This window comes from Cololabis saira, chromosome 10 (assembly GCF_033807715.1).
Source record: "Cololabis saira isolate AMF1-May2022 chromosome 10, fColSai1.1, whole genome shotgun sequence".
Taxonomy (NCBI): Eukaryota; Metazoa; Chordata; class Actinopteri; order Beloniformes; family Belonidae; genus Cololabis; species Cololabis saira.
The window spans coordinates 8,212,445-8,239,694 of NC_084596.1; the positions used below are offsets into that span (position 1 = coordinate 8,212,445).

General features: G+C 44.9%; 1 protein-coding gene across 1 annotated transcript; it reads left to right on the top strand.

The window, feature by feature from the left end:
* The first annotated feature begins 1,428 nt into the window (after window positions 1-1,428).
* Window positions 1,429-5,052, top strand: LOC133451810 (immunoglobulin lambda-1 light chain-like). The gene is made up of 5 exons (XM_061730953.1): window positions 1,429-1,471; window positions 1,564-1,887; window positions 2,175-2,222; window positions 4,412-4,737; window positions 4,781-5,052. The coding sequence occupies exons 1-5, from the start codon at window positions 1,429-1,431 to the stop codon at window positions 4,985-4,987; spliced, it is 948 nt and encodes a 315-aa protein (XP_061586937.1). The 3' UTR covers window positions 4,988-5,052.
* Window positions 5,053-27,250: the final 22,198 nt, after the last annotated feature.

Sequence of the window (27,250 nt, forward strand, 5' to 3'; positions counted from 1 at the left end):
TGGATGGATGGATGGATGGATGGATGGACAGATTTATGGATGGATGACAGATGGACAGATGGTCCTCCAAAACTGGGATTCCATGATTTCTTTCCAGGAAGTGGAAACTCTCAGGTCCTTCTTCAGCTACAAGATTGCTTTAAAAACCGGTTTTAAAAAGCATAATCTGGTTTGCTGATTGAAATTTTCAGGTACCGGTATTTAGTTTTAAATAAGTATAAGTGAGTAAAAACAGCTTTGACCCACCACCCGTCTGACACTACTGACTCTGGAAAGGTGTTTTGATTGATCTGTCTTTGCATCGTCACATCAGGAACCGTTTTCTGTTATTTCTTCTCCCACAGAAACATGTCTGTGAAGAGGAAGAGTGATCCACAGAGGGGCTCCGGTCTGGACCAGGATAAGGACTTTGGTCTGGACCGGGAGGAACCAGAGCAGCTGGTTCTGAAGCAGGAGACTGAAACCTTCACGGTGACTCCCACTTACCAGGAAAGGGACTTCAGTGACCCAGAACCGAAACCTGAGCAGCTTCACTCTCAGAACTCTCCCTCAACCGAGGACCCAGATCAGGACCAACGCCAGAATCTGGATTCAGGACCAGCTCCAGATGTGGAGACGGGTCCAAAGAGGAGTCTCAGAAACAGACCTGACGGTAAAGTAGAGCAGCCTTCTGAGCCACAGCTGGGGGTTAAACCGCAGGAGGGTAAAACATCTGTAATATGTGACATCTGAGGAGAAAGATTCAGAAACAAGAACAAGTAAGTTCTGGATCCAAACCTGCAGTTCCTCTACTGACCACTAGTCTGGATCCAGACCTGCAGTTCCTCTACTGACCACTAGGGTCTGGATCCAGACCTGCAGTTCCTCTACTGACCACTAGGGTCTGGATCCAGACCTGCAGTTCCTCTACTGACCACTAGTCTGGATCCAGACCTGCAGAAGTCCCATGGTAACATTTCCGTTGTTCAAAGTTTTAATGATTCATCAAAATAATCCAGTAAGAGTGTAGACATGTTTGTTTACATTTACAACAGTTTACAACCATAAGATGCTTATTTGCATGTTTACATCCAACTAGTAATATTTCTGTTTAAAATCTATCGTGGGCAGCTGTGTGTAGTAGCAGTTGTGTATTTCCTCCACAGCTGTCCAACCACAGATAACAGTCTGTGATACTAAACTCAGAACAACCTGCATGTGTTTGTGGGAACATGAAGGTTTTAGTGCTTCTGCATCATGTGACCCAGACCGAGCTGTCAATCAGCAGCAGCAGTTTCTCTGTGGTCTGCAGGGGCTGATGGGAGTTTCCAGGAGCTGCTAGAAAGCAGCTTTTCCTGCTCTGGTCTCACAGCTCGTCCTTGTTTGGTCTGGGCTGCATCAGAGCTCCACTTCTCCCCAGGTTCACCAGAGGAAACACCACGGATCAAAATGCTTTTCCTCCCAGCTGCTGCTCTGTGCTGTCTGTGTTCAGGTGAGTGTTTCCAGCCAATCAGGAGCCCCCAAACTCCACCTGGAACAAACACCGTCACACTGACCTTCACCTGTCTGTCTGTGTCTCTGCAGCGCTGGTTGCCATGGCAGCAGAGCTGGTTCAGGACGATGTAACACTGACCAGGAGAGTCGGACAAAGTGTCTCCTTCAGCTGTGGAACTGATCAGTGTGATTGGGACTACATATTCTGGTATCAGAAAAAAGAAAAGGAAACTTTCAGAGTCATTCTTGATATTGAGAGAAATACTGGTGTAATTGATTCAGACTACAATCATCCTCAGAAAGCAGATTTCTCAGCTGAAAATACACAGAACGGTTGTTTGTTGAAGCTAAACAGAGTTAAACTGGATCATTCAGCCACCTACTACTGCTCCTGTGTGAAGAGAGTCGCCCACAGTGAGAAAAGATCCCTGCAGCCTGAACAAAAACCTCCAGCTGAACAGATGTCAAACACAGTTTCAGATCAGAATCCCATAATAGTTTGGGTTTCGTAGAAGTTTAATTCTGTGTAACATCAGTATTACAGGGAACTTTAAACAGCCACAACAACTAAATTATGTCCATATTTCCTCCCTCTGGAGAGCAGCTCTGACAGAGGAAATAAGCTGTTGCCGTGGCAACAATTACAGTCTGGGCGTTCAACGGCTGACAGGTTTTTGTACGAGTCTTTCTCACCGTGGGAGGATACTGGTACGGAATCTTTGGACCTGGAAGTAAACTGTATGTAACCGGTAAGAAGCAACATTTCTCTTCCTTCAGTTGTTTGATTGTAGAAGTTGAAAATGTGTTTAAAGTCAGTTTGAGCTGCTTCAGACTTTCCATGTTCGTTTGTTCATGTTTAGTAGAGAACTCATCATGCAGCCGTTGCTACAGAAGAGAAGCTCCATCATTTCTGGAAACATGTTTAAATGTCTCCCAACAACTAAACGTGTTCTTTATTTCTGCAAATATCAGAGATGTTACAAATATTGATGTTTGATCATCTCAGTAATTCTGGAGCATCTGCTGCTCTTTGAACACAAGACGACTTTGAGCTCAAATACAATTTAATAGAGATTTACAGCTGGATTTAGGAACGTTCCTGGAAAGATGGAACTGCAAATATATTCACTCAGAACGTTATTAAGTTCAGCAGTTGGACTGAATAAAGTAGCTGCTTAGTTCACGTGGAAGAGAAGAACTCATCTTTATTCTCAGTCAGTCGCCTTTTTATTCAGTCAACCAGAAAAAGGTTTTAGCAAAGTATTAAAATTAGAAATCACAAGATGAATAAGTGAAATTAAAATAAATAACACATTTATGGACATTTTGACATGAATATTTTTTTCAACAATTTAAGAGAACGTATAAATGACTTAAGTGAATACATTTGCATCTTGTTTTTTAATCTACAGTTTAAATAATTCATATATTTAATCATCTCCATTAATGTTATCAAACCTGATTTTTATGTATTAGATTGGATTTCAATGATTGGTTTATATTGATAAAGTTTGGTTTAACTGTTAATATGTGAATGTTGTTGAGAGGATCAGACACACAAACGTGTTTTTAGTGATTAGACTAAAAAACATCAGAGTAAAGACTTTATTTTCCTCCAGATGGAGTTGGTTTCAGAGTCAGAACAGTTCAAATTAGGACTCGGACAGTTTCAGAGATAACTAAACTAATTAAAAACATGAAAAAAAAGGTCCTGGAATCGGGAGAAATTAAAAAAAAAAAAAAAATTAATTGTGCATGTACGTTTTATTAAAAAGAAAACAATAACATGTGATATTAATGTTCTGTGATCTGAGTCCAACCAAAAATTAAAAAAAATGATAAATCTTCTGGAACAGTGATTAGTTCAGTGGTTAAATATAATTCATTCACTTTTATGTCTAAAGCGTCTATTACAACAGAAGTGTCTCCAGGATGTTTCCAGAGACCAGAACACGACCCCCGAGCAATTATTACATAAACAAGATTGTATATTCCAGATTCCCGTCTCCCACAGAGGACAGACGTGGACCAGCGGCTGTAGCCACAACATTGTTTTAGAGTCATAAATAGAACTGGTTCATCCCTCTCCCTCACCTGCACTCACACATATTCAGAGATGGATCATGTCTCTGTCTGTGTTTGTTGTTGTTGTTGAACAAAAATGAACTAAACATGTTAGAAGAAGGACAATGTTGGTAAAATGACATCCCTTCTGGCTTCTTCAGGAGAGATTGAGATTTTTTCCACGATATGTTTATTATCGTTTTTTAAATGTATTCAACCATACAACATTACGCATACATTACACAGACACATACATGCATTAAACTTGCACCATTCTCTATACAATGGTAAATAATGATATTGGATTAACCAGTTGGGAGGAAAAATAAAATAAACAAATTAAATATAAAATTAAAAAATAAAATAAATAAATAAATATATTCTCCACAATATTTACACGTTGTTTTCAGGTAAATCTTGTACTTTCATCCGTCATAATGTTCATATATGGTTCCCAGAGTTAGACAAAGTCTTTCTGTTTTCCTTTAGCAATGTACGTTAGTCTTTCCAGTCCAATACAGTTAGAAAGCTCCTTATCCACATTCTCAATGTAGGAGGATCCAGACTTTTCCAACATGATGCAATAGCTCTCCTGGCCTGAAGAAGTCCAAAGTCCAGAACTGTATATTGCTTTGATGTGGTTGAGCAGTTAAGAGTTAAAAGTTAGGATTGAATCTCCTGCCGGGAGGTGTTGACCACCAACGGCAGGTGAAGGATCATCAGGGGTGCAGACCTCTGCAGAAACACGTGTTGGCCTCAGTTTTGTAGCTGCATTGATGAGTGTTTAGTGATCAGAGTCCACGTGGTTTCCAGGATCAGGCTGAATGCTGGAAGCTGCTGCTGACTGTGTGAATGTGTCTGTGTCCAACTTCAGATGAGCAGGTAGTGAAGCCCGTGGTGAGCGTGTACCCAGCAGCATCCAGAGTCCACCCGGGGGGGGGCAGCTCCCTGCTGTGTGTGGCCTCAGCCATGTTTCCTCCTGGGGTCCGGTTCTCCTGGAAAAGACAGAAGGAGAACGGCCCGCTGGAGGACGTCCCCCCTGCCGAGGGAGAGCAGGTGGAGCTCAGAGAGCCGGGACGCAGCGCCTCCATCATGGTGGTCCACCGCCTCCATCAGGACACGTACAGATACAGCTGCTACGTCAAGCACGAGGGCGGCACGGTGGAGGCCCAGACACAAGGTGACGGAGGCTCGGTGACTGTGTTCAGCAGAGACTCAGCTTCACGTGGAGACGCTGTCAAAGACAGCAGAGGACGGACATTTGTCCCTGCAACTCCCAACATCTTCCTTCTCTGTTTCAGAGCTTCCAGGTTCAGGGTTCTTCCAGTCTGAGTGCAGGGTGAAGCTGCTCTGCCTGCTGTACACAGTGCTGACCCTGAAGAGTCTGCTGTACTGCTGTGGACTCTCTCTGCTGATGGTCCTCAGGAACAAGGGGCCGTCCACCAACTGAACACATGCTGACTGGTTTCTCTGATAATCTCACTCATCACATAATTTATACTCTTGATATACACAAATGATTATTCGTCTTGGTGATATTTCATCTTTTAACAGCATTTTTTTCTCCTTCATGTCCTTCTTAATATTCTGATTGTGCACAGTTTAGAAGCTGATTCACGTTTAATCAATATTATTGTCAATAAAGTGAAAAACAAGCATGTTGTTGTAGTTTTTTCTCTACTTGTCGCCAGGTTATATGTGTTAATGTGTTACATGTGGGGTGGGGGGTGAAGTATCACATCTGCACCTGGTCTCTGTGGTTATTAGGACTCATCAAAACTGCTGACAGCCAATCACAGGGGTTTTCCTGCAGCTGTGTGGGTTCCTGCTCTGCAGCCTCCACGTCGTGAGCTGTGGCTTTTCACTTTAACACCACCGTGACAGTTACAAGCAGCCACTGCTGCACACGGTCCGGAGAGGTGGGGGAGGTCGGGGGGGCAGGAACATCGTATGCATTCAGACTTTCTATGTATGTATGCAGTCATTAACCCTGGTCCTTGGGGCCCCAGTCCTGTGTTGTGCCACAAAGGGGGCGCTGGTTCAGTTATTTAAAAATTATTAATAACTGTCTTACAATAGTCATTAATAATTAATGAAGAAGATGACTTATCATAATGAATAAATCAAAACGGGACACCACCTGACTTATCAGGAAATAATAACTAAACAGCTAAATCAGTCTCAAAGTAGCTGTTATTCCATACAGCCTGTTGCCAGGGGTGGCGTTACAGAATAACAGTGAAGGAAGGAGTCCAAGCACAGAGCTTTGCAACCAGTAGCTGTGACAATGTATAAAATAAACACAAACAACTTCTCTCATTCAAATTAATCAGAATTTATTTACACAAGTGTTAAAAGATCGTGAAACAACACTTGGGATAAATTCTGATGCCTAAACTACACATAAACAACAACTAACTAAACATTAAACACAAACTGCAGATAATATACGTGTGTGTGTGTGTGTGTGTGTGTGTGTGTGTGTGTGTGTGTGTGTGTGTGTGTGTGTGTGTGTGTGTATGCACTCGCGGATACCACTTGGTGGGGCCCTACCCCCTGTAGCCCACCCACGGCTTGGGGCCCTGAGTCCTCGTGGGGCCATTTTGCTGGGCCCTGCAAAGTTTTATGCTTTAAAATGGTTCAGGAGCCTTCCCTGATGCCCCTCATGCTTTTATCTCACAGGGCCTCACGAGGTCAAAATATGGAAATGTGTGTGTGAAGTGTGTGTGCTCACTGCCACCCTGTGGTGACGGGATGCAACTGCAGCCCACACACACACTTCCGGGAGTGTGTGATATTAGCCAATAGGATGTTAGCTAATGTTAAAGACCATTTCTGGAACGTTTGCAAATGTCTTTGACTAAATTAAAATGCTATTAATAATCTGATCATACATTAAATGTAAGAACAAATATTTTTTTCATTCTCATATAATAATAATGATAATATTATTATTCGGTCAGATTAATATGATTTGACGAGTGAGCCCACCTGGAGCAGAGGAGACTACAGTCAGTCACAACACACACTAGAAATAAAGTTTTTTGGAAATAAATAATTTTTTAAAAGACCAATAACTGCAGCCGCCGCTGGTCGCAGCAGAGTTTCATGTTTGATATTGTAACGTTAACAGTGAGCAGCGCCGAGTGATCTGTAAACAGTGAGGGTGGAGAGTGAGTTGATAGTTCAGGGGTCCTGGTGGGGGTGAGGGTGGAGGGAGAGGGTGGGAGTGAGGGTGGAGGGTGAAGGTGAGGGTGGAGGGTGGAAGACCACGTCCCCATCCTACAGACCACGTCCATCCTTCAGACCACGTCCATCCTACAGACCCCGTCCATCTTGTAGACCACGTCCATCCTGCAGACCACGTCCATCCTACAGACCCCGTCCATCCTGCAGACCACGTCCATCCTGCAGACCACGTCCATCCTGCAGACCACGTCCATCCTACAGACCACGTCCCCATCCTGCAGACCACGTCCATCCTACAGACCACGTCCATCTAACTAACTAAACATCAAGTAGTAGGAAGGATGAGAAGAGAAAAGTAAAACCCAGGACACTAGAATAACGTCTCACCACTAGAAAACCACGGTCTTCTGATGTTTCCCACACAGAGATGCATCAATGTGAAAATAACACACGTGCGCTTTGGTCATTCAACTGGGAAATGAGGAAGGTCTTTGTTTTCTGTTGTGGAGGAACGTGTCATCAAGATCCAGCAATGTGGATGCAGCAGTAGACAAAAGATAAAATAAACATACACACTTATATAATAAGTAATAAACACGGTTGTGATGGGATCAGCGTTCTGACTCACAAAGTAAAACTGAACTTGTTAAAGCAGCACAACGTAACTTTCAGCTTTTCTGAGTTTGGCGGCATCTTTTGGACAAAAGCGGTAGTGTTTTACCAGAAAGAACACTACGTTTCCCATGAGCACCAGCGCGTACTGCCGGAAAACTCCTGTCCCGTCGCGTGCATTTGTTTTGATGAGAGGAGACGGGACACTTTTCTGTTTCACTAAGTGAACAGACAGAACGCAAAAAAAAAGATGTTAAACTGCTGGAAAGGAACTGGAATTTACCGGGATACCTTAAACAAGGAAGCCAGGGAGCGGTATATGGAGAAAATAATGATTATTAATTATTATTAATTATAATAATAATTAATCCCTACTGAAGAGCCATGTGTTTCAATAAATTTGTATAATAGTACAACATACAGTACATGTTTTGTATCCCTCTTACTTTTCTTTTCTTTTTTTGACTGCTATATTATGGCTCCGAGGCGTGAGCAATATTTTTGTTTTCCTCGTGAGATTATTTTTTTCCTCTGCAGCTACAAATAAGAGTTAATATTTTTTCCTCAACAAACTAGTTTTATCTGAAGATTGGGGTTAATTGCACCGCAGAGAGCTGGCCAGCAACTGCGTTTTGCTGGCGAAGTGGGCAATAAAACCTGTGTTTTGATCCGACCCGTCTGTGTGAGTGTTTGTGGTTTAAGGCTGTTTATGGTTCTGCGTTAAATCGACGCAGAGCCTACGGCGTAGGGTACGCGGCGACACGCACCGTACGTTGCGTGTCGCCACGTACCCTACGCCGTAGGTCTGCCTCGATTTAACGCAGAACCATAATTCAGGCTTTACTGTGTGGAAGCCGGTGTTTGGTCGTTACAGCCGCGATCCAAAGCGAGCCGACGACTCTTTCACTCTTTTACTTTGTTATATCAGATACTTGGCCTGCGTGGTTCTGCCTCCGAGCAGGAAACCGTTGAAAAGTTAAACCATTAGGATCTTTTCCCACGTCTGTTGTGTGGAGCTGCTGCAGCAGCAACGGGTTACAAGCTTCTGCGGAGCTGCGCTCCACGCCCCGCCCATTTTCGTCTCGACTGTGAATCGGGAAGGAGGGGGAAGTGACGTATGCCGTAAAGCAGTCAAAGTCGTAACGATTTGTAGTTTTTTAGTGTGGCAGGGTTCCTACCATGCTCCTCAAAGTTACATAGTGCCAGTGAAGGCGATACAGACCCCTCAGACCATGACAGAGGTGTCATTAAACCTGTTGGAAGTTGATGTACCATCACAATGACTCTGGAAATATGATATTAAGGTGGAAAAGTTACGTAGTGTCGCTTTAAATGTGTTAACTATGTTTCACTGCCCAGACACAAAACAGCCTCTTGTGAAGATCTTTGTAGTTGAAAAAAAAGGTGGTTTGTTCTGGCCGGCCAGCGTTCCTTGGTGAACAGCTGGGTGGTTACGCACCGCAGGTGACCCTGTTGAAGAGCTGTTCTCAGTTTCCTGCTCTCCTCATCTCAGTGTGGATGAGGGATGCAGCTGGGCCTCTTTCAGCTCCAGGTCGGTCCAAAGGCGTTCATGGTGTCGGGGCATGCAAGGGTCCCTCATTCGCAGGCCAGCTGACAGTCTTGCCGGGGCCCCGGACAAAATAATCTAAGATGGGCCCCCCTGCGCCCGGATCTCTCCTTCTCCCTCTTCCTCTCCTCTCCCTCTGCTCTTCAGGTTTTTATACAAGCTAATGGACGTTAACATTAGAGCTAGCCAGTTAGGTTAAGTTACAAGGTTGGTAAACGTTGGCTGCGCTGTTTCTTACCTTGCTCTACGCTGACTTTATTAATTCCAGCTTCACTGTCACCACCCTTTTTAAAATATTGGTGTAGAGAATCTATGAGGCCTCTATTTTCTTCTTCTCTTCTTTTCTTCTTCTCTTTTCTCTTCTTTTCTGAGCACCGGACTTGTGCTGACTGGACATTTTGACCATGGTTGAATTAAATGATAACATCAAATTTTGATCAGCGGCCAAACCATTTTTGTTTTGGGGGTTCTTGACCATAAGGACAATTAGGAAGAAAACAAATAACAAGCTTTTATGTAACTCAAATACTACATATTCTTTCCACAAATAGGCATATTTTGAAACATTTTGAAAAAAAATGATTCCATAATTTAATGATAATTAAAAAGAAAAAAATATATATATATATATATTTATTTTTTTTCAGTTCTGGGCCCCCCCCCCCTACCCTGGGCCCGGGACAACAGACCCGTTTGTCCCCCCCTATCGGCGGGCGTGCTCATTCGGTTCATCTGGGGCTCTGAATGTTCGCGGGTCACTCGTTGCAGCACTCCAGACTGTGGTTGCCATTTCAAAGCAACCAAAAGTTTTTTCAGGCACAATAATGGAGAAGGCCGGCCCATAGCTAGTAGCTCTTCATGCTAAAATAGGAGCTGTGGCCTTCTTCATAGATCACAGAGGACTCCATGGGACCGTGGACAGGTCTGAGGTAGGCATCTATAACAGATGGACTAAACGAAAGGGACAACAAATAGCCTCAGACATCACACACTCACTCTACAGTCAGTATTCTGTACCAGGGGCGTCACTAGACTTAAGACTGTACTGGGGCACAGCTGGGGCACAGAGAATTCATGCGAGTGCGCGAAGCATGAATTCTATTTATAATAAAAAAGCTGAAATGGTGCTTTAAATCAGTGTTTCTCAACCCTGGTCCTCGATGCACCCCTGTCCTGCAGGTTTTAGATGTTTCCCTGCTTCAGCACACCGTGATACAAGTACCTGTGTCATCAACAGAAGTTTCAAGACCTTGATGACAAGCTAATTAGGACCAGAATCAGGTGTGATGATGCAAGGAAACATGTAAAACATGCAGGACAGGGTTGGAGACCCTGCTGAATACAATCATGTATTGTCCTAGTGGCGTTTCAACTTTACTCAGAGGCTGTAATCTCCAACATTGTAGTGCATTACCAATTTGTCTACCTGTTACTGGGAGATCAGACCTCTTGGTCTTTCTGGGAACTTTTTTGATTGTTAAGGACTCGCAGATATTTTCTCACACTGGACTGATGCTTTAACTCCACATGACGTTTCAAATTTGAAGTTGACGAGGCAGACGCTCTGACTTGTTTTCTCAGCGCAGGTGGACATAATCTTCACAGAAAGGTTAGTTTCCTACCGTCAGACTGTTTGGGAGACGATGTGTAAAATTGCCGCAGATAAAGATAAACGGATCATCTGACGGCTCGCCGACGCTGCGTCTGGAACGTCTCTCTTCACCCGTCAAGGCTGATTTATGGTTCCGCGTAAAACCGACGGCGAAGACTACGGCGTAAGGTACGTGCCGACGCGAACCGTACGGTCCGCACGCCGCGTACGTAGGTGTAACGCGGAACCATAAATCAGCCTTCATTCGTAAAGACTGCACCGGGCTCGTCGAGCATTTTAAATATGCGCGCCGCCCGCTGGTGAAATAAGAAGGATTATTCGTTCATTTGAACGCGTTCATGCACAACACTGGTGTATGCTATGTGGAGTTAAAACTCTGAAATTAATTTTTTACTGGTGAAATTTTTACTGGGGCACTGCAGATCAATACTGGGGCAGGTGCCCCAGTAAAATCTGTCTGGCGACGCCGATGTTCTGTACTGTCCTGTTGCTCCTCCCTTCAGGTCACAGATACAGATGACTAAAATGTAGGACAAACAGAGCCATGTCAAGCTTCGTGCCCTCATCCATCAGACTCATAAACAGCAGATTTTACCTATTTATTTTTGTACCCGCTTTTAAACATATTTTTAAAATCATTGTATTTATTACGCACTTAATGGGGGACTTATTTTTTTATCTCTTTGTTTTTCTCGTATTTTATCTATGCTATGGTTTACAGCATCTAAGTCCAGCATTACTTGAGATTGCCCAATGTATGTTGCTTTATATTGATTGTTTGGTTTGTTTCTGTACTGTCCTGTTGCATATGTTATCTGTACACACACTGATGCTTTTACCAGACTGATCTCACAAAAATCTGTGATATGCCCACGACCTCTCAGCACTATTTTCCATGGTATATACACGGAAAATGGTATAATTCCATGTGAGCACCACGGATATTGTACCATGCAAAGTCAATGGGATCCGTTGTCGTGATATATACACGGATTATTACATTATAATTATTTATATATTATTCTTTGTTATAGTGGCTAAATTATGAGTTTTTGTCGCGCAAGGTACTGTTTGTTACTGTCAGTTTGTAAAAGCATGTTTTTAACGCTGTTTTAGCAGTGTTTTATTGAGGTTTTAATGGGAGCACCACGGATATAGTAAGATAAGATATGATATCAAGTGAAGAGAAAATCCGAAGTGCTCAGGGAATTGTTAAGAAAGAATCTTGAAGGTGCTCTTTGGTTTTGGGGGAAAAAACAATATCTAATCAAAAAAAGGGAGTCCAAGGCACTCTTCTTGTGGAAAAATATAAAAAGCCTTTATTAAAACATGGCTATTTAGTATAAAAACATGGGAGCAGAGACCATGCTCCCATGTTTTTATACTAAATAGCCATGTTTTAATAAAGGCTTTTTATATTTTTCCACAAGAAGAGTGCCTTGGACTCCCTTTTTTTGATAAGATATGATATCCTTTATTTTCTCCGTCAGTGGGGAAACTTATTTTTGTTGGCAGCAGTACACTTAGCACACACATGCAGGGGAGGGGTAAAAAGACTAAAAAGTCAGAAATGAAAAATATATAAAAAATACAAAAAATATATATAAAATATGTATAATCACAGAAATATGAACAGTATATACAGTTGGTTGAAAGAAAGAAAGAAAGAAAGAAAGAAAGAAAGAAAGAAAGAAAGAAAGAAAGAAAGAAAGAAAGAAAGAAAGAAGTGCAAAAAAAGCAGGTGGAGTGTTGTGAGGTAGACTGGCAGATTGGCAGATATTGCACATCTTATATTATTTCACATCTTATATTATTGCACATATTATTGTCATATTATACTATGCGAAGTCAATGGGATCCGTCACTCGATTTGACAGCCTATTTCGTGTCTTTTTTTGCATAGTTCACTAACGCTTTGAGCTAGGAGGCTGAAATTCTAGACTCTGTATCAGGAGGTGACTCTCCTCCACTGTGCCGAGGTACAGACCCGTGCGTCCTTCGGAAGTGCCAAAGGTCACCGTGTGTGGTGCCTTTTTCGGGCCTTTTTTGTGTTGTTTTTGAACAATTCACTAACGCTTTGAGCTGGGAGGCTGATTTTTGACTATGTTGCAATGCAGAAGGTCCTTTGCTAGGATCTTTTGGTCCCGTGGCTGTACGACTTCCACAGAGCTAGTTGGCGTTGCAGAGGGTTCACAGAGTTGAGACTTGACAAGCCCAATCTAAGCCCCATATGGAGGCCACAGGTCAAGTTTTACTTGGTTTGGTCAAATGTTGTGTGAAGTTTCAAAGCCCCGCCCATCGAAAAGTACAGGTCCGATCTTAACCAAACTAACGTCTGTCTGTTCAGGGGATGCCCCCAAACAACATATAAAATTTCAGACTTCTATGACTTCTGCAACAGTGTTTCCTCCAAAACGTCCTGGCTGGTTAGGAGGGTGTAGAAACGTATAGGTCTGAGAGCCTCCTGACTAATGGAACAGGGCATATTTTGTGACTTTTTTTGCATAGTTCACTAACGCTTTTAGCTAGGAGTCTGAATTTTATATTTATATGTTGTTTGGGAGTCCGATCTTCACCAACCTAACGTCTGTCTGTTCAGGGGATGCTCCCAAACAACATATAAATATAAACTGCAAAGGAAACACTGTTGCAGAAGTCATAGAAGTCTGAAATTTTATATGTTGTTTGGGGGCATCCCCTGAACAGACAGACGTTAGTTTGGTGAAGATCGGACCTGAACTTTTCGATGGGCGGGGCTTTGAAACTTCACCTTTTCCAACATTTGAACGGACGCCGTTACCACAACATTTGACCAAACCAAGTAAAACTTGACCTGTGGCCTCCATACGGGGCCTAGATTGGGCTTGCCAAGTCTCAACTCTGTGAAACCTCTGCAATGCCAACTAGCTCTGTGGAAGTGGAAATCAGCCTCCCAGCTCAAAGCGTTAGAGAATTGTTCAAAAAACACACAAAAAAGGCCCGAAAAAGGCACCACACATGGTGACCTTTGGCACTTCCGAAGGTCGCATGGGTCTGAACCTCGGCACAGTGGATGAGAGTCACCTCCTGATACAGAGTCTAGAATTTCAGCCTCCTAGCTCAAAGCGTTAGTGAACTATGCAAAAAAAGACACGAAATAGGCTTTGCAGGCCCGAAAAGCAACACATGCGGTGACCTTTGACACTTCCGAAGGTCACGCAGATCTGAAACTCGGTACAGTGGATGTGAGTCACCTCCTGATACAGAGTCTAGAATTTCAGCCTCCTATCTCAAAGCGTTAGTGAACTGTGCAAAAATAGACGAAATAGGCCTCATAGGCAAACCTATAACAATACATAACAAACCTCCTGTGCCTACTGAGCATTAATAACATGTCATAATCGAAGGAGAACTAATTAAAACGGATGTCCTTAACATGAACCTATTGTAATTACCAAGGACACTTTCGTGTTTTTATGTTTAGAAATGTTAAAGATATTAAAAGAAAACCATAACACAATGAGGAAAATACTGTGGCAAACAAGTCGTGCCCAGAGCGTGTCTCGAACCACAGTCTCCCAGACCACAGTCAACTGCAATAACCAGTCGTTCAAATGCTGATGTGTTGCCCAGGCGGGCAAGGCCTTATCTTATCTGTGGTCGTTACACTATGTTCAAGTATTGCTTTTAATGGACAACATCCGGCATTTTACGTTGAATTCTATTGTTCAGGTTTTAAAATTCTAGCTATATACATAAAAAAGGGAGGTGAGGTGTGAGCTTCATAAAAAGACTTCTGTGCCTACTGAGCATTAATAACATGGGGTTAGCCATAGAAAGGGGCGATAATGAGGCATGAGCTCTATAGCAAGCATTAATAACATGGGGTTAGCCATAGAAAGGGGCGATAACAGCCTCCTGCGCCTACTAGTAGGTAGAGTTGGGATGATTGTTATCGTTTTGTCCTTCATTCAATGGTATGACAGCAGTCAAATCGGGTGACGCATCCCATTGACTTTGCATAGTACTATATCCGTGGTTCTCCCATTAAAACCTCAATAAAACACTCCTAAAACAGCGTTAAAAACATGCTTTTACAAACTGACAGTAACAAACAGTACCGTGCGCGACAAAAACTCATAATTTAGCCACTATAACAAAGAATAATATGTAAATAATAATAATGTCATAATCCGTGTATATATCACGACAACGGATCCCATTGACTTTATCCTTGGTGCTCCTATTAAAACCTCAATAAAACACTGCTAAAACAGCATTAAAAACATGCTTTTACAAACTGACAGTAACAAACAGTACCTTGCATGACAAAAACTCATAATTTAGCCACTATAACAAAGAATAATATATAAATAATAATAATGTCATAATCCGTGTATATATCACGACAACGGATCCCATTGAATTTGCATGGTACAATATCCGTGGTCCTCACACGTGTATATACCACGGAAAATAGTGGTGAGAGGTCGTGGGCATTTCACGGATTTTTGTGGGATCAGGTTGTCTTAGACGCACCCCAGTCTGTCCCTGTTCCAGTGGTGGTCTTGGATGCACCCCAGCCTGTCCTTGTTCCCGAGGTGGTCTTGGACACAACCCCAGCCTGTCTCTGTTCCAGTGTTGGTCTTGGACGCACCCCAGCCTGTCTCTGTTCCAGTGGTGATGTCGGACACACCACAGCCTGTCCCTGTTCCAGTGGCGGCCTTGGACGCACCCCGGACAGTCCTTGTTCCCAAGGTAGTCCTGGACGCACCCCGGCCTGTCCCGTTTCCAGTGGTGGTCATGGACGCACCCCACCCTATCCTTGTTCCAGTGGTGGTCTTGGACACACCCCGGCCTGTCCCTGTTCCCAAGGTGGTCCTGGACGCACCCCAGCCTGTCCCTGTTTCAGTGGTGGTCTTGGATGCACCCCAGCCTGTCCTTGTTCCCGAGGTGGTCCTGGATGCACCCCAGCCTGTCCCTGCTCCAGTGGCGGTCTTGGACGCACCTCAGCCTGTCCTTTTTCCCGAGGTGGTCTTGGACGCACCCCAGCCTGTGCCTGTTCCAGTGGTGGTATTGGACGCACCCCAGCCTGTCCGTGTTCCAGCGGTGGTCCTGTATGCATCCCAGCCTGTCACTGTTCCAGTAGTGGTCTTGGACGCACACCGGCCTGTCTTTGTTCCCGAGGTGGTCCTGGACGCACCCCAGCCTGTGCCTGTTCCAGTGGTGGTCCTGGACGCACGCCAGCCTGTCCATGTTCCCGAGGTGGTCCTGGACGCACCCCAGCCTGTCCATGTTCCAGTGGTGGTCCTGTACTCACCCCAGTCATTCCTCGTTCCAGTAGTGGTCTTGGATGCATCCCGGCCAGTCCATGTTCCAGTTGGTGTCTTGGACCCACCCCAGCCTGACCTTGTTCCTGAGGTGGTCTTGGACGCAACCCAGCCTGTCCTTGTTTCCGAGGTGGTCCTGGACGCATCCCAGCCTGTCCTTGTTCCTGAGGTGGTCTTGGACGCATCGCAGCCTGTCCCTGTTCCAGTACTGGTCGTGGACGCACTCCAGCCTGCCCCTATTCCAGTGGTGGTCTTGGACGCACCCCAGCCTTTCCCTGTTCCAGTGGTGCTCCTGGACGCACCCAAACCTGTCCTTGTTCCAGTGGTGGTCTTGGACACACCACAGCTTGTCCCTGTTCCAGTATTGGTGTTGGACGCACCCCAGCTTGTCCCTGTTCCAGTGGTGGTCCTGGACGCACCCCAGTCTGTCTCTGTTCCAGTGGTGGTCTTGGACTTACCCCGGCCTGTCCTCGTTCCCAAGGTAGTCCTGGACGCACCCTAGCCTATCCTTTTTCCTGAGGTGGTTCTGGACACACATCAGCCTGTCCTTGTTCCCGAGGTGGTTTTGCACGCACCCCAGCCTGTGCCTGTTCCAGTGGTGGTATTGGACGCACCCCAGCCTGTCCATGTTCCAGCGGTGGTCCTGTATGCATCCCAGCCTGTCACTGTTCCAGTAGTGGTCTTGGACGCACCCCGGCCTGTCCTTGTTCCCGAGGTGTTCCTGGACGCACCCCAGCCTGTCCTTGTTCCCGAGGTGGTCTTGGACGCACCCCTGCCTGTCCCTGTTCCAGTGGTTGTTTTGGACATACTAAGGGCCTGTCCTTTTTCCCAAGGTGGTCCTGCCCGGACGCACTGGTGTTGGACGCACCCCAGCTTGTCCCTGTTCCAGTGGTGGTCCCGTACTCACCCCAGCCATTCCTCGTTCCAGTAGTGGTCTTCAATTCAATTCAATTCAATTTTATTTATATAGCTTCTAATACAACAAAAGTTGTCTCTAGACGCTTTCCAGAGACCCATACCCAGAACATGACCCCGAGCAGTTATTACATAAACAATGGCAGGTAAAAACTCCCCTAGTGGGAGAAAAACCTTAAGCCAAACAGTGGCAGGGAAAAACTCCCCTTTAGGAGGGAAGAAACCTTGAGCAGGACCAGGCTCATAAGGGGGGACCCTCCTGCCGAGGGCCAGACTGGTGGGTCAGGGACGGCAACAGCACAGCAGGCAGGTGGAAGCAGCAACGGGATGACCAGGGGTGGGGACCGCAGGCCAGCATGCAGCTCCCGAAGCTCTGGCCCAATCATCAAGTCCCAGGTTGGGGTGCAGGGTTGGGGAAAGGTTGAGAAGGGGCAGGGCCAGGGAGAGGAGTCTTGACGGACAAACCTCTCCCCCGCCTGCCCGGACCGTTACCCTGCCCCTCTCACTCCCACACTTCAGGTTCCGGTGTCCGGCAAAGGATGCAGCAACATGGACAAAAGAGAGAAAAGGGAGGAGAAGGGGGGGCCAGCACAAGAAACTACAGGAGCGTCTCTGGCACACTAGAGTTTACACTACCTAGAGATTTACCAACACCAGCTAGAGGTTTACTAAACACTAACTATAGGCTTTACTAAACAGAAATGTTTTAAGTTTAGTTTTAAAGGTGGAGGTGGTGTCAGCCTCCTTAACCCAGATTGGAAGTTGGTTCCATAGTAGTGGTGCCTGATAGCAGAATGCCCTTCCTCCAAATCTACATTTGGATACTCTAGGAACTACGAGTAAACCTGCACTCTGAGAATGGAGAGCTCTGACAGGAACATAAGGCACTATCAGGTCTTGCAAATAATGTGGAGCTAAGCCGTTTTGGGCTTTATACGCAAGTAATAAAATTTTAAATTGGATTCTGAATTTTACGGGTAACCAATGGAGCGACGCTAACACTGGACAGACGTGGTCTCTCCTGCTAATTCCTGTCAGCACTCGTGCTGCTGCATTTTAGATCAGCTGGAGCCTATTCAGCAAATTACTTGGACATCCTGCTAACAACACATTACAGTTATCTAGTCTAGAAGATACAAACGCATGAACTAGTTTTTCTGCATCACTCTGCGAGAGGATTTTCCTAATCTTTGCAATATTACAGAGATGGAAATAGCACTGAACCCTATACCAATCCCAAGGTCCCAAAGTCTTGGATGCACCCCGGCCTGTCTTTGTTCCAGTGGGGGCCTTGGACCCACTCCAGCCTGTCCTTGTTCCCGAGGTGGTCTTGGACACACCCCTGTTTGTCCTTGTTCCCGAGATGGTCCTGGACACACCCCAGCCTGTCCCTGTTCCAGTGGTGGTCCTGTATGCACCCCAGCCTATCCCTGTTCCAGTAATGGTCTTGGACGCATCCCAGCCTATCGCTGTTCAAGTGGTGGTCTTGGACGCACCCCAGCCTGTCCCTGTTCCAGTGGTGGTCCTGTACTCACCCCAGTCATTCCTTGTTCCAGTAGAGGTCTTGGATGAAACCCAGCCTTTCTTTGTTCCTGAGGTGGTCAAGGACACACCCCAGCCTGTCCCTGTTCCAGTGGTGGTCCTGGACGCACCCAAACCTTTCCTTGTTGTTCCAGTGGTGGTCTTGAGCGCACCACAGCTTGTCCCTGTTCCAGTAGTGGTGTTGGACGCACCCCAGCTTGTCCTTGCTTCAGTGGTGGTCCTGGACGCACCCCAGCCTGTCTCTGTTCCAGTGGTGGTCTTGGACTTACCCCGGCCTGTCCTTGTTCCCAAGGTAGTCCTGGACGCACCTTAGCCTTTCCTTTTTCCCGAGGTGGTCCTGGACGCACATCAGCCTGTCCTTGTTCCCGAGGTGGTCTTGCACGCACCCCAGCCTGTGCCTGTTCCAGCGGTGGTATTGGACGCACCCCAGCCTGTCCATGTTCCAGCGGTGGTCCTGTATGCATCCCAGCCTGTCACTGTTCCAGTAGTGGTCCTGGACACACCCCAGCCTGTCCTTGTTCCCGAGCTGGTCCTGGACGCACCCCAGCCTGTCCCTGTTCCAGTGGTTGTGTTGGACATACTACTGGCCTGTCCTTTTTCCCAAGGTGGTCCTGGACGCACCCCGGCCGGTCCCTGTTCCAGTGGTGGTCCTGTACTCACCCCAGTCATTCCTCGTTCCAATAGTGGTCTTGGACACACCCCAGCCTTTCCTTGTTCCCGAGGTGGTCTTGGACGCACCACAGCCTATCCCTGTTCCAGTAGGGGTCGTGGACGCACACCAGCCTGCCCCTGTTCCAGTGGTGGTCCTGGACGCACCCAAACCTGTCCTTGTTGATCCAGTGGTGGTCTTGGACGCACGACAGCTTGTCCCTGTTCCAGTAGTGGTGTTGGACGCACCCCAGCCTGTCTCTGTTCCAGTGGTTATGTTGGATGCACCACAGCCTGTCCCTGTTCCAGCAGTGCTCTTGGACTTACCCCGGCCTGTCGTTTTTCCCGAGGTGGTCCTGGATGCACCCCAGCCTGTCCCTGTTCCAGTGGCGGTGTTGAACGCACATCAGCCTGTCCTTGTTCCTGAGGTGGTTTTGCACGCACCCCAACCTGTGCCTGTTCCAGTGGTGGTATTGGACGCACCCCAGCCTGTCCATGTTCCAGTAGTGGTCTTGGACGCACCCAGGCCTATCCTTGTTCCAGAGGTTGTCCTGGACGCACCCCAGCCTGTGCTTGTTCCCGAGCTGTTCCTGGACGCACCCCAGCCTGTCCTTGTTCCCGAGCTGGTCCTGGACGAATCCCCAGCCTGTCCCTGTTCCAGTGGTTGTTTCGGACATACTACCGGCCTGTCCTTTTTCCCAAGGTGGTCCTGGACGCACCCCGGCCTGTCCTTGTTCCAGTGTGGGTCTTGGACCCACCCCAGTCTGTCCTTGTTCCCGAGGTGGTCTTGGACGCAAACCAACCTGTCCTTGTTCCCAAGGTAGTCCTGGACGCACCCCAGCCTGTCCTTGTCTTGAATTGGTCTGGGACGCACCGCAGCCTGTCCCTGTTCCAGTATAACACTGTGGTGGCATCAGCCATTTTTTGGGGCAGCAACATCACAGCTGCAGACAGAAGGAGGCTGGACAAAACAATCAAAAGGGACGGCTCTGTCGTGGGCTGCTCTCTGGACACAGTGCAGGTGGTGGGAGAGAGGAGGATGATGGCTAAGCTGTCATCCATGATGGAGAAGGACTCCCACCCCATGAAGGACACCATCAGAGCGCTGGAGAGCTCCTTCAGCGACAGGCTCCTTCACCCTAGGTGTGTGAAGGAACGCTACAGAAGGTCCTTCCTCCCTGCAGCTGTGAGACTACACAACCAGCACTGCTCACAGTAGACCACAAACAATCCTGACAATAAATATACAAACCGGAAAAAAAAAAAAAGTGCAATACCATTCTCTGCAAGGTGCATAAATAACATCTGTAAATATCCATCTGTTTTTCTTTTTGTATACTAGTATTTTTTATTTATTACTATTTTTATTCTCCTTTCTTATTATTATTATTATTATTATTATTATTATTATTATTATTGTATATACTGTTTATAGTGTTTTGTTTTTATTATTATTATTATTATTATTATTATTATTATTATTATTATTATTATTATTATTATTATTGTGTGATATTGTGTGATATTGATGCCTCTTGTGTTTTGCACTATCCCCTTTGCTGCTGTAATCTGGAAATTTCCCCTCTGGGGGACTATCAAAGGATTTCTTATTCTTATTCTTATTATTCTTAGTGGTTGTGGACGCACCCCAGTCTGCCCCTGTTCCAGTGGTGGTCCTGGACGCACCCAAACCTGTCCTTGTTGTTCCAGTGGTGGTCTTGGACGCACCACAGCTTGTCCCTGTTCCAGTAGTGGTGTTGGACGCACCCCAGCTTATCCCTGTTCCAGTAGTGGTGTTGGACGCACCCCAGCTTGTCCCTGCTCCAGTGGTGGTCCTGGACGCACCCCAGCCTATCCTTTTTCCCGAGGTGGTCCTGGATGCACCCCAGCCTGTCCCTGCTTCAGTGGCGGTCTTGGACACACCTCAGCCTGTCCTTGTTCCCCAGGTGGTCTTGGATGCACCCCAGCCTGTGCCTGTTCCAGTGGTGGTCTTGGACGCACCCCGGCCTGTCCTTGTTCCCGAGGTGGTCTTGGACGCACCCCAGCCTGTCCTTGTTCCCGAGGTGGTCCTGGACGCACCCCAGCCTGTCGTTGTTCCCTAGGTGGTCTTGGACGCACCCCAGCCTGTCCTTGTTCCCGAGGTGGTCCTGGACGCACCCCAGCCTGTCCTTGTTCCCAAGGTGGTCCTGGACGCACCCCAGCCTGTCCTTGTTCCCGAGCTGGTCCTGGACGCACCCCAGCCCGTCCCTGTTCCAGTGGTGGTCTTGGACATACTACCGGCCTGTCCTTGTTCCCGAGGTGGTCTTGGACGCACCCCGGCATGTCCCTGTTCCAGTGGTTGTCCTGGACCCACCCCAGCCTGTCCTTGTTCTCGAGGTGGTCTTGGATGCAACCCAGCCTGTCCTTGTTCCCAAGGTGGTCCTGAGCGCACTTTAGACTGTCCTTGTTCCCAAGGTGGTCCTGGACACACCCCAGCCTGTCCCTGTTCCAGTAGTGGTCTTGGATGCGCCCCAGCCTTTCCCTGTTCCAGTGGTGGTCTTGGATGCACCCCAGCCTGTCCCTGTTCAGGTGGTGGTCCTGTATGCACCCCAGCCTCTCCCTGTTCCTGTCGTGGTATTGGACGCACCCCAGTGTGTCCCCGTTCCAGTGGTGGTCCTGGACGCAACCAAGCCTTTCCCTGTTCCAGTGGTAGTCTTGGACGCACCCCAGCCTTTCCCCGTTCGAGTGGTGGTCCTGGACGCACCCCAGCCTATCCTTTTTCCCGAGGTGGTCTTGGACGCATCCCAACCTGTCCTTGTTCCCGAGGTGGTCCTTGATGCACCCCAGCCTGTCCTTGTTCCTGAGGTGGTCGTGGACGCACCCCAGCCTGCCCCTGTTCCAGTGTTGGTCCTGGACGCACCCCAGCCTGTCTCTGTTCCAGCAGTGGTCTTGGACTTATCCCGGTTTGTCCTTGTTCCCAAGGTGGTCTTGGACGCAGCTTGTGATCTGATTTGAAGCTAAAACACTAAAAATAATTGTTAAAATTATAGGTGTGTGGATGAAGGATGTATGATAGAAGATCGATGTTGGCTGATAGACGGATGCTAAATGGAAAGATGGACTGATGGATGGAAGGATGGATGGAAGGATGGATGATAGATGGTGTGATGAATGCCCGTCACTGAGTACAGGCAACACATGGCATACTTGACACATACTAAAACTGGCCCCTCAGTCATTGTGGTCATTGCACGCATCACAATAAAACAGCAATTGAGCATTTACTACATCACCTGAAGTCATATATATTCTGAGAAAACATTGTCACAGTTTAGTCAAGTCAGTTTTTTTTATTCATATCATCCTTTAACTGGTTACTGAAGTATACTACCTGCTGTCTCTCTCCTCCACAGTCACTGAGGGAACCAGAGCTGCACAGGTGTGCTGATAGTGGGACATACCATGTGGCTGGGTTATTATTCAATTAAGTTGTGGTATAATTTGGGGATTTATTTGATAGAAAGTAATGTTATTGTTTTGGGGGGCATTGTAGAGAGCCTCTAATGTTTGCTTAATACCTTTCATTGGTTACTTTTATTTAATTTCCAATGAATTATGAGTTGGTCCAGAGGGAGGGTCTTTAGCAGTAAAAGGTCTCTGGTCATCAGGGTTTTTGTTTTTAGGTTGTTCAGTTTGGAGGTTGCTGCTGAACAGAGCAGGTGAATACTGTACATCAGTGTACATATTTGCTCTCTCGTTTTTGTTTTTTTTTGTTTCATTTGTTGGACTCCGAGTTTCTTGCTGTTTCATTTTTTTTCGTAAATAAAACACCTTAATCTACTTTAGCGACTCCAGCCATTTTTTCCTTGGACAGTAACCCACAGGTTAACAGATGAACAGATGGTCCTCCAAAATTGGTGATTCCATTATTTCTTTCCAGGAGGTGGAAACTCTCAGGTCCTTCTTCAGCTACAAGATTGCTTTAAAAAACGGGTTTAAATATCATATTCTGGTTTGCTGATTGACGTTTCAGGTATTTCACAAGTTTTAAATAAGTATAAGTTAGTAAAAACAGCTTTGACCCACCACCCGTCTGACACTACTGACACTCTGGAAAGTTGTTTTGATTGATCCGTCTTTGCATCGTCACATCAGGACCCGTTTTCTGTTATTTCTTCTCCCAGAAACATGTCTGTGAAGAGGAAGAGTGATCTGAGAACCTTCAGGAGACTGAAACCTTCACGGTGACTCCCACTTACAGGAAAGGGACTTCAGTGACCCAGAACCGAAACCTGAGCAGCTTCACTCTCAGAACTCTCCCTCAACCGAGAACCCAGATCAGGACCAACGCCAGAATCTGGATTCAGGACCAGCTCCAGATGTGGAGACGGGTCCAAAGAGGAGTCTCAGAAACAGACCTGACAGTAAAGTAGAGCAGCCTTCTGAGCCACAGCTGGGGGTTAAACCACAGGAGGGTAAAACATCTGTAATATGTGACATCTGTGGAGAAAGATTCAGAAACAAGAACAAGTAAGGTCTGGATCCAGACCTGCAGTTCCTCTACTGACCACTAGGGTCTGGATCCAGACCTGCAGAAGTCCCACGGTAACATGTCTGCTGTTCAAAGTTTTAATGATTCATCAACATGATCCAGTAAGAGTGCAGAAATGTTTGCGTACATTTACAACTGTTTACAACCATAAGATGCTTATTTGCATGTTTACATCCAACTAGTAATATTTCTGGTTAAAATCTATCGTGGGCAGCTGTGTGTAGTAGCAGTTGTGTATTTCCTCCACAGCTGTCCAACCACAGATAACAGTCTGTGATACTAAACTCAGAACAACCTGCATGTGTTTGTGGGAACATGAAGGTTTTAGTGCTTCTGCATCATGTGACCCAGACCGAGCTGTCAATCAGCAGCAGCAGCTTCTCTGTGGTCTGCAGGGGCTGATGGGAGTTTCCAGGAGCTGCTAGAAAGCAGCTTTTCCTGCTCTGGTCTCACAGCTCGTCCTTGTTGGGTCTGGGCTGCATCAGAGCTCCACTTCTCCCCAGGTTCACCAGGGGAAACACCACGGACCAAAATGCTTTTCCTCCCAGCTGCTGCTCTGTGCTGTCTGTGTTCAGGTGAGTGTTTCCAGCCAATCAGGAGCCCCCAAACTCCACCTGGAACAAACACCGTCACACTGACCTTCACCTGTCTGTCTGTGTCTCTGCAGCGCTGGTTGCCATGGCAGCAGAGCTGGTTCAGGACGATGTAACACTGACCAGGAGAGTTGGACAAAGTGTCTCCTTCAGCTGTGGACAAACGTATCAGTGTGATGGTACCTACATATTCTGGTATCAGAAAAAAGAAATGGAAACTTTCAGAGCCATTCTTGATATTCACAGAAAGACCAGTAAAATTGATTCAAACTACAATCATCCTCAGAAAGCAGATTTCTCAGCTGAAAATACACAGAACGGTTGTTTGTTGAAGCTAAACAGAGTTAAACTGGATCATTCAGCCAACTACTACTGCTCCTGTGAGAAGAGAGGCGCCCACAGTGAGAAAAGATCCCTGCAGCCTGAACAAAAACCTCCAGCTGAACAGATGTCAAACACAGTTTCAGATCAGAATCTCATAATAGTTTGGGTTTCGTAGAAGTTTAATTCTGTGTAACATCAGTATTACAGGGAACTTTAAACAGCCACAACAACTAAATTATGTCCATATTTCCTCCCTCTGGAGAGCAGCTCTGACAGAGGAAATAAGCTGTTGCCGTGGCAACAATTACAGTCTGGGCGTTCAACGGCTGACAGGTTTTTGTACGAGTCTTTCTCACCGTGGGAGGAAACTGGTACTACATCTTTGGACCTGGAAGTAAACTGTATGTAACCGGTAAGAAGCAACATTTCTCTTCCTTCAGTTGTTTGATTGTAGAAGTTGAAAATGTGTTTAAAGTCAGTTTGAGCTGCTTCAGACTTTCCATGTTAGTTTGTTCATGTTTAGTAGAGAACTCATCATGCAGCCGTTGCTACAGAAGAGAAGCTCCATCATTTCTGGAAACATGTTTAAATGTCTCCCAACAACTAAACGTGTTCTTTATTTCTGCAAATATCAGAGATGTTACAAATATTGATGTTTGATCATCTCAGTAATTCTGGAGCATCTGCTGCTCTTTGAACACAAGACGACTTTGAGCTCAAATACAATTTAATAGTGATTTACAGCTGGATTTGGGAACGTTCCTGGAAAGATGGAACTGCAAATATATTCACTCAGAACGTTATTAAGTTCAGCAGTTGGACTGAATAAAGTAGCTGCTTAGTTCACGTGGAAGAGAAGAACTCATCTTTATTCTCAGTAAGTTGCATTTTTATTTTACCCAAATTTTATTTTGAGAAGAAAAACAATAAATATGTGGACTTCAGTTTAAAATAACTATAATTAATGGAACCTACAGTAAGTCTGAATCAAATTTGAATAAACAATGTAAGGGAACATATAAACGCCTGAAACAGGTTCACTTGTATCTTGATGGCTGATAAAAACTTAAACAGTAAATGAAGATTATTATATTTGTCAACCAGAAAAAGGTTTTTACAAGCATTAAATTCATATATCCAACGATTAATAAGTGAAATTAAAATAAATAACACATTTATGGACTGTTTGAAATAAATATTTAATCAAGAATTTAAGAGAATGTATAAATTATTTAAGTGAATATATTTGTATTTTGTTTTTTTATATAAAGTTGAAATGAAATGATATATTTGAACATGTCCATTAATGTTATCAAACCTGATTTGTATGTATTAGATTGGATTTCAATGATTCGTTTATATTGATAAAGTTTGGTTTAACTGGTAATATGTGAAGGTTGTTGAGAGGATCAGACACACAAACATGTTTTTAGTGATTAGACTAAAAAACATCAGAGTAAAGACTTTATTTTCCTCCAGATGGAGTTGGTTTCAGAGTCAGAACAGTTCAAATTAGGACTCGGACAGTTTCAGAGATAAAACATGGAGCATAAAATATAAAACTTAAAAAAACCCATAAAAACAAAGATCCTGGAACCAGAATAAATAAAAAAAAAAAAAATATTATTTGAGCTTTATTTCGAATATGCAAATTAAAAAAGAACAATACTAAAAAGTAAAAAAATAAAGTACAAATATATATATATATATATATATATATATATATATATATATATATATATATATATATATATATATATATATATATATATATATATATATATATATATATGTGTGTGTATATATAGACATACAGAAGCTCTTCAGTGTTGTGCGTCTATTGGTAACTTTGAAATTAAGTTGGCCCCTGAGGTTATAACCTCCCTCCCATTCAAAGAATATCCCCTGTATATGTCCTGGTAATAAATTATTCTTGGCTCTAAACATTAGTTTTGCTGTATTGTAATTAACTAGATCTAGAAATTTTAGTAATTTAGATTGTAAAAATAATTTATTTGTGTGTTCCCGTCCCGGTAACCGGCATTGTATATTATTCTCACAGCTCTTTTCTGTAATATGCACAAGGAGTGAAGTGAGCTTCTGTGCATATTAAACTGTGCATGTAAATTTTATTAGAAAGATAACAATAACATTTGATATTAATGTTCTGTGAAAAACAGATGAATCTTATAAAACTCTGATTAGTTCAGCGGTAAAATATTATTTAATCACTTTCATGTATAAAGCGTCTATTCCAACAGAAGTGTCTCCAGGATGTTTCCAGAGACCAGAACACGACCCCCGAGCAATTATTCCATAAACAAGATTGTATATTCCAGATTCCCGTCTCCCACAGAGGACAGACGTGGACCAGCGGCTGTAGCCACAACATTGTTTTAGAGTCATAAATAGAACTGGTTCATCCCTCTCCCTCACCTGCACTCACACATATTCAGAGATGGATCATGTCTCTGTCTGTGTTTGTGGTTGTTGTTGAACAAAAATGAACTAAAGATGTTAGAAGAAGGACAATGTTGGTAAAATGACGTCCCTTCTGGCTTCTTCAGGAGTTAAGAGTTTGGGTTTTTTTTTCCACTATGTTTATTGTTGTTTTTTAAATGTATTCAACCATAAAACATTACGCACACATTACAGAGACACATTCATACATTTAACTTGTACCATTCTTGATACTAAGGTAAATAATTATATTGGATTACAATTGGGAGAAAAAATAAAATAAATAAATGCAATCTAAAATTAAAAAATATATATATATATTCTCCACAATATTTACAAGTTGTTTTCAGGTAAATCTTGCACTTTGATCTGTCATAATGTTCATATATGGTTCCCAGAGTTAGACAAAGT